The 15888-nt window shown below is 44.0% G+C and overlaps 1 protein-coding gene across 1 annotated transcript in view; it reads right to left on the bottom strand.

The window, feature by feature from the left end:
- galnt2 (UDP-N-acetyl-alpha-D-galactosamine:polypeptide N-acetylgalactosaminyltransferase 2) overlaps positions 1-15888 on the bottom strand; it is a 172454-nt gene that overhangs the window by 65670 nt on the left and 90896 nt on the right. Inside the window, exons 8-9 of the mRNA XM_038800613.1 lie at positions 7676-7763; positions 3333-3420 (exon numbers count right to left, since the gene is read on the bottom strand). Coding sequence (XP_038656541.1) covers positions 3333-3420; positions 7676-7763 — 176 coding nt within the window. The remainder of the gene's footprint in view (positions 1-3332; positions 3421-7675; positions 7764-15888) is intronic.

The raw sequence follows: 15888 nt of genomic DNA, 5'->3' as shown, positions 1-15888 counted from the left end.
AAATGCTTCCTATGACACTGATTGCTCTTTAAAAGTACATGCTTAGGCTGTAAAGTGTTTAGGATGTCCTGAGGTTATGGAAGGTGCTCTAGAAATGAAAGTTTCCTTTTATTTCACTTCTCCACAACATAGAATCAGAGGACATGGCCTATGTTTACAGCTCTTTCTTTAACTCCTGTTATACAGGGCAGAGTTTTTTTTGTCAATTACCCTCTTTAACTGCTGCAGTGCAGGTGATGTAGGAATACCCATAGTACTGTTAGGGAATTCCAGGATTTTGACCCAGTGACAGTGAGGGAACAATGATACAATTCCAAATCAAGATGGCGTGTGGCTTAGAGGGGAGCTTCCAGGTGGTGTCCCATACATCTGTGGCTCTTCCGTGTGTTGGAGGTCACTCGTTTAGGACGTGCTGTCCAAGGAGCCTTGGCGTGCTGCTGCCACTGTGCTCCAGTGATGGAGGGGATGGATGTTGAAGGTGGTGGACAGGGTGCCAATGAAGTGGGCTGTTTTGTCCTGCATGGTGTCGAGCTTAAGTGTTGTGGAAGTAAGTGGAAAGTATTATATCACACTCCTAACTCGTGCCTTGTAGATGGTGGACAGGGACAGGCTCCAAGAAGTCGAGGTGAGTTATTCTATGCAGGACAGAGCTCCCAGCCTCTGACCTGCTCTTGCAGCCACAGTATTTATATGGCTCGTCCAGTTCAGTGGCAATCCCAGGTTGCTGATAGTGGAGGATTCAGCAAAAGTTGTGCCATTGGATGTCAAGGGGAGATGATTGGCTTCTCTCTTGCTGGAGATGGTCATTGCCCGGCATTTGTGTAACAAGAATGTTACTTGTCACTTATCAATCCAAGACTGAATGTTGTCCCGGTCTTGCTGCATATGGGCATGGACTGCTTCAGTATCTGATGAGTTTCAAATGGTGCTGAACGTTGTGCAATCATCAACAAACATCCCCATCTCTGACTTGAGGGAGGAAAGGTAATTCATGAAGCAACTGAAGATTCTGGGACACTACCCTGAGGGACTGCTGCAGTGATGTACATAGAACATAGAATATAGAACAGTACAGCACAGAACAGGCCCTTCGGCCCTCAATGTTGTGCCGAACAATGATCACCCTACTTTAAACCCACGTAACCCGTATACCCGTAACCCAACAATCCCCCCATTAACCTTACACTACGGGCAATTTAGCATGGCCAATCCACCTAACCCGCACATCTTTGGACTGTGGGAGGAAACCGGAGCACCCGGAGGAAACCCACGCACACACAGGGAGGACGTGCAGACTCCACACAGACAGTGACCCAGCCGGGAATCGAACCTGGGACCCTGGAGCTGTGAAGCATTGATGCTAACCACCATGCTACCGTGAGGCCCGACTGGAACTGAAATGATTGACCTTCAGCAGCCACAACCACCTTCCTTTGTGCTAGGATGACTCCATTCAGTGGAGTGTTCCCACCCCCGATTCCTATTCACTTCAGTTTTGCTAGGGCTTCTTGATACCATTTTTCAAACACTGCCTTGATGTCAAGGGCAATCAGTTTTACCTCAGTATCCCCATTTAGCATGGTGGTAGTCCACACAACCCATATCTTCAATGTGAAGATGGGACTTTGACTCAACAAGGACTGTGCGGTGGTCACTCCTATCAATACTGCCATGGACAGATGGATGTGCAATAGGTAGGTTGGTGTGGATTAGGTTAAGTATGTTTTTCCCTCTTGTTCCTTCACCACCCATCGCAGACCCAGTCCAGCAGCTATGCTCTAAGACTCATCCAGCTTGGTCAGGGATGGTGCGGCCGATCCACTTTTGATGACAGACATTGAAGCCTACCCGCCCCCCCCGCCCAACCCAGATACATTCTGTGCTCTAACCACCCTGAGTGCACCCCCGAACTGGTGTTCAATATGGAGGAGTACGGATTCATCAGCCATGGGGTAATGGTAGATGGTAACCAGCAGGCAGTTTCTTTGCCCATATTTAACCTGATGCCATCAGTCTTCATGAGTCAATGCTGAGAAACTCCCTCCCAATCATGTATCACTGTGCTACCACCTCTGGTGGGTCAGTCTGTAATGTTAATAGGGACAGCTTTACAGGGTTGACAGGCTTGGGTATGCCATTAACATTTCCAGTGTCCAGGTCGATCCGTCTGGTTTCATTCCTTTTTGCAGACTCTGTAGCAGTTTTGATACAACGGAGTGGTTTGCTAGGCCATTTCAGAGGGCATTTAAGAGTCAACCACATTGTGATGGGTCTGGAGTCATGCTCTGGCCAGATAATGTAAGGATGGCAGATTTCCTTCCCTAATGGACCTTAGTGAACCAGATGGTTTTATCCACAACCAACAATGGTTTCATGGTCACTATTACCAAGGCTCGCTTTAAATTACAGATTTATTAATTGAATTTAAATTCCATCATTTGTCATGGTGTTTTTCTAACCAGGGCCTCTGGATTACTAATCTGGGGCGGCATTCTCCCCTACCAAGCGTGACGGAGGGTGTCGGCGTAGGGGAGTAGCGCCAACCACTCAGGGGTCAGGCCTCCCCAAAGTTTGCACCAGAAGACTGGCGCAAAAAACCGCCGCCCCCGGCAGCGGGGCTGGCCGAAAGGCTTTCGTCGGCCGGCGCATGCGCGATGTGGGGTTCTCTTCCGCTACGGCCTCTGCCGTGGCGGACGCGGAAGAAAATAGTGCACCCAGGGCACTGGCCCGGAGTCTGAGCGGGGGGCCCCGATCGCGGGCCAGGCCACCGTGGGGGCACCCCCCGGGGTTCGATCGCCCCCCGCACCCCCCAGGGCCTGCTCGCGCCGCTGATCCCACCGTTCCAGAGGTGGTTTAAACCTTGGCGGCGGGAGAGGCCTCCCAGCGGCGGGACTTCATCCCATCCGGGCCGGAGAATCACCGCGGGGGCCTCTCCGATCGGAGTGGCGAGATTCCTGCCGCCGCCACTTCCCGGGTGGCGGAGAATCTCTGCCACGGCAGGGGCGGGATTTTCGGCGGCCCCAGGCGATTCTCCGACCCTGCTGGGGGTCGGAGAATTTCGCCCCTGGTGACGTTACCACCCCACCTCCCCCAATCTGTCCGTCTGCATTGATGAGAGAGTTTTATTTGCATACTCTGAATTACTGGCTTGCTGTGTTTTCTGAAAAAACATTATTGAAAGAGACTTGTCTATCAGCCAATCAGCCACAAGAAATTTCCCAAGAACACATTTGCCGATTATGAAACACGACAAGGAAATGTGACACAGGGAACATGGTGTGACACTAATACATGTATATTTATTCAAATATAAAACCCCTGGCTATACATACCTAATAGGGCCAATCGGATTACCCTGACGAGCTCTTCTTTGTTCTGGAGTCATGTAATCCCATTTAAAGACCAGATTCCAGTCAAATCCTGCCAATTAAATGAGTCAGGTCAATAACAAAGGTGCACTGAAAGATCAAAATAAATCTCTTTTAAATATAAAAGATACATTTTAGCGGAAATAGAATAGGTTACAGTGCCAAACTGCCATTTATGAGTAACTATAACGGAGGAGTTACAGCTATTTTATTTGAATCAATTAAAGAGACACATTTTCACCTTCTGATGAAAGGTCATTAACCTCAAACATTAACTCTGTTCCTCTCTCCACAATTGCCGTTGAACTTGCTAAGTGGTTCCTGCATGCTGTTTTTATTCCAGATTTCCAGCACCTAATTTTGTTTTTGATAAATTTTCTTGGGTATTTATATGATTTGTGTAGCTTTCTGTACATTTGTTATTGTCACGAGATGCTGAAGTTCTTCTTCTTGTTAAATGTACTGCAAAGTTAGACAAGGTTTCCCTTCTCTTTAGTGTACAAAATGTGCCAACATCAGTGGTTTGATTCTGGTGAGAGATCCTAGAACTATCCTTAATTCAGCCAACCTTAGGGCAGCACGGTGGCCTAGTGGTTAGCACAGCTGCCTCACGGTGCTGAGGTTCCAGGTTCGATCCCTGCTCTGGGTCACTGTCCGTGTGGAGTTTGCGTGGGTGCTTGTGTTCCCAGTGTCTGCATGGGTTTCGCCCCCACAACCCAAAAATGTGCAGAGTAGGTGGATTGGCCACACTAAATTGCCCCTTAATTGGAAAAAATAATTGGGTAATATAAGAATTTTTTTTTAAATCATCCAACCTTTGATACTTCTATTCGAAATCAGACCAAGTCCCGTTAAATCATTGCTTTGTTCACTGACCTACACTGGCTCCCAGTCCTGTAATGCCTCAATTTTAAAATTTTCATCCTTGTGTTTAAATCACTCCATGATTTCATATCTCACTATCTCTGTAACATTATCCAGCCAGATCAGCCTCCAAGATCTCTGTGCTCCTTCGACTTCCTCAACTGTCAATGCTCCACCATTGGCAGCAAGACTTCAGCACTTTAGGCTCGAAGATCTGGACTTCCCTCCCTAAACCTCAACTTCCCTCCTTTTGGCTCAGTGGGCTAGACAGCTGGTTTGTGATGCAGAACAAGGCCAGCAGCGCGGGTTCAATTCCCGTATCAGCTTACCTGAACAAGCGCTAGAATGTGGCGACTGGGGGCTTTTCACAGTTAACTTCATACTTGCGATAATAAAAGATTATTATAATTTAAGATACCGTATATACTCGCGTAACATGCAACTTTTGAGCACCTAATTTCAAGCCTAAATTTCGGGGGTCGCATGATACGCGAGGTACAAAGATCGCGGGTGTGAAATGCTGGCCAAGATAAGTCACATAGCATCCAGCTGGCTTTACTAGCGTCGTTCAGCCACTTGCCGTTTCCATTCATAAAAACATGAGTGGAAACGTCAAGTGGCTGAACATCTTCCCATCAGAATGCTGTGGTCAAAATCTGAAGAGTAGTATTCTGATGGGAAGATGGGAAGAGTGGATTCTGCTGTGAAAGCTGTTCGCGATTCGAACAGCTTTCCAGCTGGCTTTACTAGCGTCGTTCAGCCACTTGCCGTTTCCATTCATAAAAACATGAATGGAAACGTCAAGTGGCTGAACATCTTCCCATCAGAATACTACTCTTCAGATTTTGACCACAACATTCTGATGGGAAGATGTTCAGCCACTTGACGTTTCCATTCATGTTTTTATGAATGGAAACGGCAAGTGGCTGAACGACGCTAGTAAAGCCAGCTGGAAAGCTGTTCGAATCGCGAACAGCTTTCACAGCAGAATCAACTCTGCAGAAACCACACACAATGATACCATTTGGAAGTTTTAGTTTCCAAAATTAATTTCCAAAAAAGTCACTCGCATGATACATGAGGTATACCATAAAATCATGTTTTGGGGGTGAAAATTTAGGGGTCGCATGATACGCGAGATCGAAGGATACACGAGTATATACGGTACATAAAACTTCTCTCTTTGCCCAAGCTTTTGTCACCTGTCCAACAGGTATAAACTCAGCAGGTCTGGCATCATCTGCCACCTTCTTCTCAACATATTAACTCTGTTCATCTCTCGGCAGATGCTGTACGGCATGCTGAGAATTTCCAGTACTTCCTGTTTTTATTTCACATTTCAGCACTCACAGTATATTCTAATAGCTCCTTACCTGGTTTGTGCCAATTTAGGTCTGATTATGTTCCTATGCAGAACTAGATTAAAGGAGCTATATAAATACAAGTTGTTGTCCTATAGCATCCATACACACTATCATAATTAACTTGACATTAAAAGTAGAGAATATGATTTTTTTTTTAAATATAAATGTAGAGTATCCAATTCCATTTTTACAATTAAGGGGCAATTTAGCGTGGCCAATCCACCTAACCTGCACATCTTTGGGTTGTGGGGGCGAAACCCACGCAAACATGGGGAGAATGTGCAAACTCCACACGGACAGTAACCCAGAGCCGGGATCGAACCTGGGACCTTGGCACCGTGAGGCAGCAGCGCTATCATGCTACCCCTTAAAGTAGAGGATATGAATGATCTATCTTCAAACCATCCCCTCATACGAATGATTTGGGTGAGGCTGCAATGAGAAAAATTTTCAGGTTTGTACTGGACACCAAAATAAGAAGCAGAGGAAATAGTAAACAATGCAGCCAGATCTTGTAGACAACCGGAGCAATGGAACTTTGGGGCAGTATGCAGATCAGGGTGGGACCATTGGAGCATAGCCTATATCTAGGAGGAAAGTCTGCAATAAGGGCAGCACGGTGGCCAAGTGGTTAGCACAACCGCCTCACGGCGCTGAGGTCCCAGGTTCGATCCCGGCTCTGGGTCACTGTCTGTGTGGAGTTTGCACATTCTCCCCGTGTCTGCGTGGGTTTCGCCCCCACAACCCAAAAATGTGCAGAGTAGGTGGATTGGCCACGCTAAATTGCCCCTTAATTGGAAAAAATAATTGGGTAATCTAAATTTATAAAAAAAAAAAAAAAAAGGAAAGTCTGCAATAAATTCAATAAGGAATTTAGGAGATATATAGAAAATAGGAGCAGGAGGAGGTGTTCTTTACTCAGAATGATAGAAATATGGCGTGGCTAGACAAATGGCATAGCCGCGTTTAAGGAGAAGCTGGAAAAATACATGCGACAGAAATAGGATGGCTTGATGCTTCCGAGCTGCAGTAATGTTGAGCGGATTGTCGCTACACCTCAAGATTTTCCCAACCCAAGGCTGCTGAGCATTTCTTCCAGGATCTTCGGATTCCAGCTGTCAAGCACAGCACAACTTCCCTTGGGGAATTCCGGTAGAATAGAATAGAGTATTGGGAAGACTGGACACAGCCCCTTGGCTGAAATATGGCAAGTCTAAAGGTCCAGTCTTTGAGTGTTGCTGAATGGGTAAATGAATGGCTGAACGGAAAAATACTCAGGTTGTTTCAGACAACGAGCTATGGGAAAATTAGGGAGCAACACTATGAAGATGAAAAGTCCGAATTAAGTTAGAATACTTTCCAGAGTGTAGCTGATTTGTGGAATAAATTATGCAGTGCTTCAAAGAGAGAAATTGGTGTGTTCCAGAGAGTGGAGAATATTTTGTGTTACAAATGGTGAAAAGAATAACTATGGTCTTCTACAGCTTGCTCAATATCTAAGAATTTTCTTGCTTTCCAACATTTTTCCTACATTTGCCAATCTCTCCAAGAATTCATAGAGAGTATGGGCTGTGTTACGATTTTCGTAGAGGTCTACAACGTTTTGGGCAGCACGGTGGCCTAGTGGTTAGCACTGCTGCCTCACGGCGCTGAGGTCCCAGGTTCGATCCCGGCTTTGGGTCACTGTTCGTGTGGAGTTTGCACATTCTCCCCGTGTCTGCGTAGGTTTCACCCCACAACCCAAAGATGTGCAGGTTAGGCGGTTTGGCTACGCTAAATTGCCCCTTAATTGGAAAAAATAATTGGGTAATCTAAATTTTAAAATAAATTTTAAAAACTTTTAACGGGTAATTTGAACCCAGTTAACAGCTGCAAGAGTGACATGTTAAGATTGCACATTTTAAAATTTTACTGTAACAATGACTAAAAGTACTATTGACTAAACACAATTTTATTTTTTTAAAAAACAAGATTGTCTGACTATTCTAAAACTGCTGTCTAAATGACAAGTAGGTATTAAGAAGCAATATCACTTGCTTGGTACCTGGCTGTCACTCAGGTCTTTCACATTGTACATACCGCCTTTTAGATCAGCAGAAGCCCCCACATACTGGAAGTTGTCCATATTGATTACATCAATTATTGGAGAAACAACTCTAGTTTTATCCTGTAAATGGAAAACAATGCAAAAAAAACCTAATATTATTTTGCTACATTAGAAGAAATTATTAAAAGATTCACATTTACGTAGAATATCCTGACGTCATAAAATGCACAAAAAGCTTCACAGTGGAGTCACTGCTGTAATCTAGGAAATACAGCAACCAATGTGTACACAGCAAGCTCTCCCAAACATCAACAAAGTACTGATATCATCAGTTTTTGATGTAAGAAATAAATATTGGTCAGAACATCAGCGAGAACCAGGCGGAACGGAGGCACAGTGGTTAATAATAACAATCTTTATTGTCACAAGTAGGCTTACATTAACAATACAATGAAGTTACTGTGAAAATCCCTGAGTCGTCAAATTCCAGCGCTTATTCGGGTACACTGGGGGAGAATTCAGATTGTTCAAATTACCCAACAGCATGTCTTTCAGGACTTGGGGAGGAAACTGGAGCACCCAGAGGACACATGGAGAACATGCAGACTCTACACAGACAATGACCTAAGCCAGGAATTAAACCTGGTACCCTGGCGCTGTGAAGCAACAGAGCTAACCACTGTGCTACCGTGTTAGCACTGCTTTGTCACGGCGCCAAGGACCCGGGTTTGATCTCGGATCCAGGTTCAGTCACTGTTCATGTGGAGTTTTCACAGGTCACTGTCTGTGCGAAGTTTGCACATTCTCCCCATGTCTGTGTGGGTCTCACCCCCACAACCCAAAGATGTGCAGGGTACGTGAATTGGCCACGCTAAATTGTCCTTTAATTGGAAAAAAGTGAATTGGGTACTCCAAATTTATTTTAAAAGAGAACATTGGGTAGAATTCCCCTGTACTTCTTCAAAATATTAGCCATGGTATCTTACACATCCACCTGGGAGGGCAGATGGCACCTTGGTTTTAACATGTTCCAACAGCATACAGTTTCTCTTCTATGACCTACCTGGGCCTAGATAAAACATCTTATGAAAAACAAACTATGATGGTCTTCAATCGTAATTATGGATTTTCACATAACAGCAAAATTTGCTCAAAACCAATAATGACAGAGGACTCTAACTGATATCGGAGACTGTCAAGGTGTATTTTTTCCAAGTGTCGTAATATGTATAAATCAGAAACTTTAAGATTATCTACATGATGAAAGTATAGAAATTAAGCACAGAACAATGATTTACCATGATAAATATCTTTCTAGTGTATAAAGAACTGTTTTTTCATAATATTATGAGGGGACGAGATAGAGTGGACAGGATAAAATGATTTCCCTTGGTGAAGAATCTTAGAACTGGGGGCATAGATTCAAGATAAGTGGCAGAAGGTGTATAGGAGACATGAGGAAGAACTTTTTTACGCAAGAGTTGTAGGAGTCTGGAATTTGCTGCCCGAGTTGGTGGTGAAGGCAGAAACCCTAACCGCTTTTAAAAAGTACCTGGATCTGCTCCTTAAGTGCTGTAAGCTACAGGGCTATGGACTGGGTGCAGGAAGATGGGATTAGAAAGGGCACTTCGGTGTCCTCAGGCTGGCATGGACAAGATGGGCCAAATGGCCTCCGTTTCTGCTGTAACTTTTCTATGATTCTATTCTAATATGTTCTTTACAGGCAAAGGAACAGCAACAGTAACTTGCATTTATACAGCACATTTAACATAGTAAAATTCAATATAGTTTCAATTTGACTTTATTGCCCATACAGAAATTCACTGAGTCGATTGCTCACTCATTACAAAAATCACATATGAACAATAACAATAAAAGGAAAGAAAATTACCCTGTCTTAGAGATCTAACTTTAATTAAAAATAATATGTATCAAAAACTATTCCAATGCATTAAAATAATAAATCAGTGAATCTTACCACAAGTGCATGTCCTCGTCCATGCATCAAAAGTCTGATAAAAAAGTTCTCTTGGAAAAAGGCACAATTGAATTCAGGAACCAATTTGTCCTGCACCCGAGAGATTGTAGCATTTTCCCTGAACCCAATCAGCAGCGGTACTGAGACATGGGATGATTCTCATTGTTCAGACATTCTTCATTTTCACTCACATTGCCGCGCAATACTGCTTCCTCTTTCGTTTCAGATTAAGAATATTTTCTCCTTACCGATGTATGATAGGCACTTGGGAGGCAACGGATTGATTTCCTTTTACTGCGCTGAAGGGCACTTCTGGTGCCATAGGACAAAAATTTTTTTAAATCTACACCCTTACCATCAATAAATTATTGTGAATCTGACCAACACTGAACATCATACGGTGAGAGGTTAGAGTGACAGATAGTTAAAATGGGGCAGGCAGATTTTGAAGCATTCCATGGTTGAGTTTTAATATCAAAAGTTAACAGCCTAACGTCCGTCTCACTAGGTCTATATCACAATTTCTCCACATCTCTGTATCTCTCCCTACATATCTTTGTAACTCTAATTCTACTTTGATATACGAGAGTGCTGAAGCAATTGAGGCAGACATGATGCTGGGGGAAAAAAAGCAAAATTGGCGGACGGAGACACAGAGAAAATTGAAGAGTTGTTTGGAAACGGAAAAAAAGAAAGGTGAATGAGGAGATGGAGAATGAGTGGAACAGAAAGAGAAACAAGGAAAACAAATTCCTGATGATAAAGGAGAAAATGGGGAAGCGAGTCATCCATTAGGAGCCTGGAGAAAAGAGACTTGCAATGCATGAGTGATATGGAAAAAGGGCAACAACGGCACAGGCATGGAGATAAAGACAATCAAATACGGTGAGAGACACAGCGTACCTCGTAGGGAGATGAATATTGATGGGGGAGAGAGCAAAACTGAAATGATTACGGATAGCTGCAATATGGGGTGGGGGAGCGAGAGAGTGGGAGATTTCATAGATTTCATAAAATTTACAGTGCAGAAGGAGGCCATTCGGCCCATCGAGTCTGCACCAGCTCTTGGAAAGAGCACCCTACCCAAGCCCATAACTCCACCCTATCCCCATAACCCAGTAACCCCACCTAACATTAAGGGCAATTTGGACCGCAAGGGCAATTTAGCATGGCCAATCCACCTAACCTGCACATTTTTGGACTGTGGGAGGAAACCAGAGCACCCGGAGGAAACCCACGCACTCACGGGGAGAACGTGCAGACCCACACAGACAGTGACCCAAGCCGGGATTCGAACCTGGGACCCTGGAGCTGTGAAGCATTTGTGCTAACCACTATGCCACCGTGCTGCCCATAGATGTGCTCCAGTTACTCTGGGCTTCCTCCTGTCTCACCCAAGAAGTGAAATAGTGAGAACCAGGCAGGCTCACCTGCCACATTAAAGGTAGGTGTACGTTGCTTAGATCCCGAAGGTCGACCAGTTGACAAAAATAGAACATAGAAAAATACAGCACAGAACAGGCCCTTTGGCCCACGATGTTGTACCGAACTTTTGTCCTAGATTAGGAACAAATTAATCTACACCCCATCATTCTACCGTAATCCATGTACCTATCCAATAACCGCTTGAAGGTCCCTAATGTTTCCGACTCAACTACTTCCACATTCCATGCCCCCACTACTCTCTGGGTAAAGAACCTACCTCTGACATCCCCCCCTATATCTTCCACCATTCACCTTAAATTTATGTCCCCTTGTAATGGTTTGTTGCATCTGGGGAAAAAGTCTCTGACTGTCTACTCTATCTATTCCCCTGATAATCTTATAAACCTCTATCAAGTCGCCCCTCATCCTTCTCCGTTCTAATGAGAAAAGGCCGAGCACCCTCAACCTTTCCTCGTAAGACCTACTCTCCATTCCAGGCAACATACTGGTAAATCTCCTTTGCACCTTTTCCAAAGCTTCCACATCCTTCCTAAAATGAGGCGACCAGAACTGCACACAGTACTCCAAATGTGGCCTTACCAAGATTTTGTACAGCTGCATCATCACCTCACGGCTCTTAAATTCAATCCCTCTGCTAATGAACGCTAGCACACCATAGGCCTTCTTCACAGCTCTATCCACCTGTGGCAACTTTCAAAGATCTATGAACATAGATCCCAAGATCTCTCTGCTCCTCCACAATAGCGTTAACCCTGTATTCCGCCTTCATATTTGTCATCCAAAATGGACAACCTCTCACTTTTCAGGGTTAAACTCCATCTGCCACTTCTCAGCCCAGCTCTGCATCCTATCTATGTCTCTTTGCAGCCGACAACAGCCCTCCTCACTATCCACAACTCCACCAATCTTCGTATCGTCTGCAAATTTACTGACCCACCCTTCAACTCCCAGGGCCCAGGGAAAAAAGTTTGAAAAACACTGATGTAGGAGATGAAAAGTAACGGTGAGAGCACACAGCCCTGAGGAGATCCAGTATTCGTTAACATGGGCTCCAAGTGAGTCCTGGAAATTAATACCCTTTGGGACCTGCTATGAAGGAAATCACTGATCCAAAGTAGGATTCACTTAAACGTTTTTCAATTTTTCGCTAAGCATGAATGGTTGCATGGTATTAAAAGCTGAAGAGAAATTGTACAGATAGTACAAGCATAGCTGCCTAATCTATCCATCTGTTGAAGCAAATGAACCAGGTTAGTCAGCATCGTTCACTGATTTATGAGACTGATGGGCAAACTGTAACTGATCAATATGTGGAACAAGAAGATCTAAAAACACTTTGACACAAGGTGCTCAAAACACTTCATGACCATCAATGTAAGAGCAATTGATCGGTAAAATATCCCAAAGTGCTTCACAGGAGTGTTGGCAGACAGTGATATGAGGAGCAAAGACATGAAATGATTTAGGTACAGGGTTGGGAAATTAAGATGATGCTGAGCCTGGAGCCAATGTAAGTCAGTGAGCACAGGGGTAACTGGAGAACGGAACTTGATTAAACCAAAAGAGGTTGCAGATTGTATAATGACGCTTTGCTGCTCATGTCCCTAAATTTGTTTTTGAGCACCAGTTGGTTTTTCCAAATTATAGCATGCTAGTGATGTTTACTGTTGCAGCTTACTAGCGATCTGATTGATATTACAGAGCAGTGGTGTAGCCATCTGGGATGGCCACTTCCAGAATACAAAATGGATGATCGCAATGACTGTAGGGAAATATGGACAATGTTAAGAAAGCAAGCAGGCACAGAGCCTGAATGCGTATTGGGAAGGCATCTCCCAGACGAGACTGAAACTGTAGGTCAATTAACATATTGATGGCCCATCTCTGGGAACAAAGGAATGACACTCAAGTAACAGATACTATTGCAGACATCCCGGCGCCAGAAAGACACAAACACAGCAAGGCCAACGGCCACCTAGGACACGCCCAGCCATCAGGGCACCCACCCCTTTATTGGTCAACATCAATACGAGTGATCAAGATACGGTCCAATTAATTGGGCCAAGTTCAAAGCCCGCCCAAAAGTGCGCGAAGCCTCTTCAGGTATAAGGAGGAGGCCCTGAGAAAGAATCGCTCTCTTGGACTTGGCTCTCGAAGCGGAGAGACCCGTCCACCAGCTGCACCAGAAGCAAGTAAGTCCAAGGTCAATGCTCGCTATCAGACGGACGACCTTAGCTGTTCTCCTGTTACCTCTTCAAACCCATCAGCCTCAGACCTGAGCAACGGCCATTGTTCCTCTGACTGAGTGGGCACCCGAAGTTAAGTATAGGCATTAGCGTTAGAGATAGTTTAGTTTGTAGTATTTTGTGCATGAGTAGATATTACTGTGTGTGTAAATAAATAGTATTGACTTTGAACTAACTAACTGGTGCATTGGTTCCTTGATCAGTATTCGGGTTTGATCCTTGTGGCGGTATCAAAAGATACCTGGCGACTCTAGAGCAAACAATTAGGATTAATGAATGCGACCATATTGACTGCCATATTTATAACCAGATAAATATAGCAACAGTGGAAAACCACACATCGTCAGATAGAGTCTGAAAAAGACAGGCATCTAACAGACAGAAACTGAGGCGAGACAATGGGTAGAAAGAAGTTTGAGACAAAAATAAATTGAACATTAAAATAGAAACGTGGATGCTGGAAAACTGAAAAAGAAACTCAAGCAGGTCAGGCAGATTGTGGAAAGAGAATAGTTATCATTTCAGATTGATGGTCTTTTGTCAGAATTGGAATAGGTTAAATATTTATTTGTTGATAAGCAAGCAAGGGTAGGGCAGCACGGTGGCACAGTGGTTAGCATTGCTGCCTACGGCGCTGATGACCCGGGTTCAAATCCCGGCCCTGGGTCACTGTCCGTGTGGAGTTTGCACATTCTCCCAGTGTCTGCGTGGGTTTCACCCCCACAACCCAAAGATGTGCAGGATAGGTAGATTGGCCACTCTAAACTGCTTCTTAATTGAAAAAAATAATTGGGTACTCTAAATTTATTTTTAAAAAAGCAAGCAAAGGTAGGAAGGAAATGGAACAAAGGGGATGATCTGTGATAAGGTGGAGGGCAGGAGTGATTCAGTTAAAAAACAAATTACGGGCGTGTGGTAGCACTGCTGCCTCACGGCACCGAGGTCCCAGGTTCGATCCCGGCTCTGGGTCACTGTCCGTGTGGAGTTTGAACATTCTCCCTGTGTCTGTATGGGTTTCATCCCCACAACCCAAAGATGTGAAAGGTAGGTAGATTGGCCATGCTAAATTGCCCCTTAATTGGAAACAAAAAATTGGGTACTCTAAATTTATTTTAAAAAAGGAATTATGGAGTAAGGAAGAAGTGAGGTGCTAATGCGACACAGAGGAAATGGATTGATCCAGGGGAATGCAGCAAAGTGGGAAGAGAAGCATGGAAAATCTGAGAAGGAACAGAAGGCTCCCATGGCCCCCAAGACCTTGGGAGCAAAAATGAGTCGGCCCCAAGGGTGCAGAACATCCCACTGATAATCAATTGGTAGGGGATCACCAGCCCATGCCACCTCCACTCCCTGTGGCTCTGCTGCAGAGTCTGAACATTACAGCTTGAAACAGCACCAAGAAAAGGTAATTTAGCCACCAAACCTGCTCCTTCCACACATCAGCTATCATTTTTCCTTTTATGGACTCCACCTAAGTTTTTTTTTTGAGAAAACCCATGGGTTTTCCCCTCAGCTCTCAAAAGGTTGCCACAGGCAACACCATTTCTCCATCTTGGCCAATTGCTTTCCACAGATGATGCATTGCATCAGTCTAGCACCACCGGAACCAATATGTATTGTGGAGTATTTGCTGATCTCCATATGTGTAAATGCCTATGACGTGCTAATCCTATGTAGATTGTTCACACAACCATTTAAAGAGATGCAAAAATCAACAGTGCACAAGTTCCTTTGGTTGGCAGTTTGTTTCCATTATTTTACGCATGTGTGTGAAAAAGTATAGTGAGAACAAAAGTATGAGAAATAGCAAGAATACAAAGAGTGTAAGACAAAGTGCAAGCAAGAAAGCGTGATAAAAAAATGTGAATAGGCGATTTCTCATCTGAGGTTGCTTGGTGTTGTCCTTGTGCCCTGAAGCTCTTGAGCTCTCACAGGGAAAATGAAATGCACATTATACATGCTTCAGGAAAACACATTATAAATTTCCTTGTGCTGGGTCTACCTTTGAAAAATTTATTTTGACATTCTGGAAGAAGGTACTTCCAGTCTCTACGAGAGATGGGCAGTGTATGGTGTATATATACACATTATTTGCATTACAGAAATAACTGAAGTAGCAGTTCCTGGAAGAACAATGGATATTTTATCTGTTGGCTTGAAGTATACATTACATAGAATTCATAACCGAGAAATAGGTCATTCCAAGCCTTCTACCACCCTACTTCAACTGACCCTACCAACATATCCTTTATTATGTTTCCCTCATCCACTCTAATCATGCTGTAGCAAATTCCATACTCTAGCCACTTTCTGGGTAAAACATTATTCCTGGATAAGTGTTCGAAATAATTAACATCTTAATTTCCTGTAATTTGAGAAGAATCAGTTTGCTTCAACCTCTAAGTACAGACAGAAATATAATGGAGAAGTAGTCTGGAGTCTTCCTCTTCAATCTTCACAACGTCTATTCCCTGAGATGGCAATAAAGAGCTGTGGAGTCTTGCAGCATTTAATCAAAGCTAAAATGGCTGAGAACAACTGCAGAAACATGGATATTCTTACAAAAGAAAGAGAT

This window comes from Scyliorhinus canicula, chromosome 6 (assembly GCF_902713615.1).
Source record: "Scyliorhinus canicula chromosome 6, sScyCan1.1, whole genome shotgun sequence".
NCBI lineage: Eukaryota > Metazoa > Chordata > Chondrichthyes > Carcharhiniformes > Scyliorhinidae > Scyliorhinus > Scyliorhinus canicula.
The sequence above is the reverse complement of the archived record's forward strand: the minus strand, read 5'-3'. Positions and strand labels throughout refer to the sequence as shown.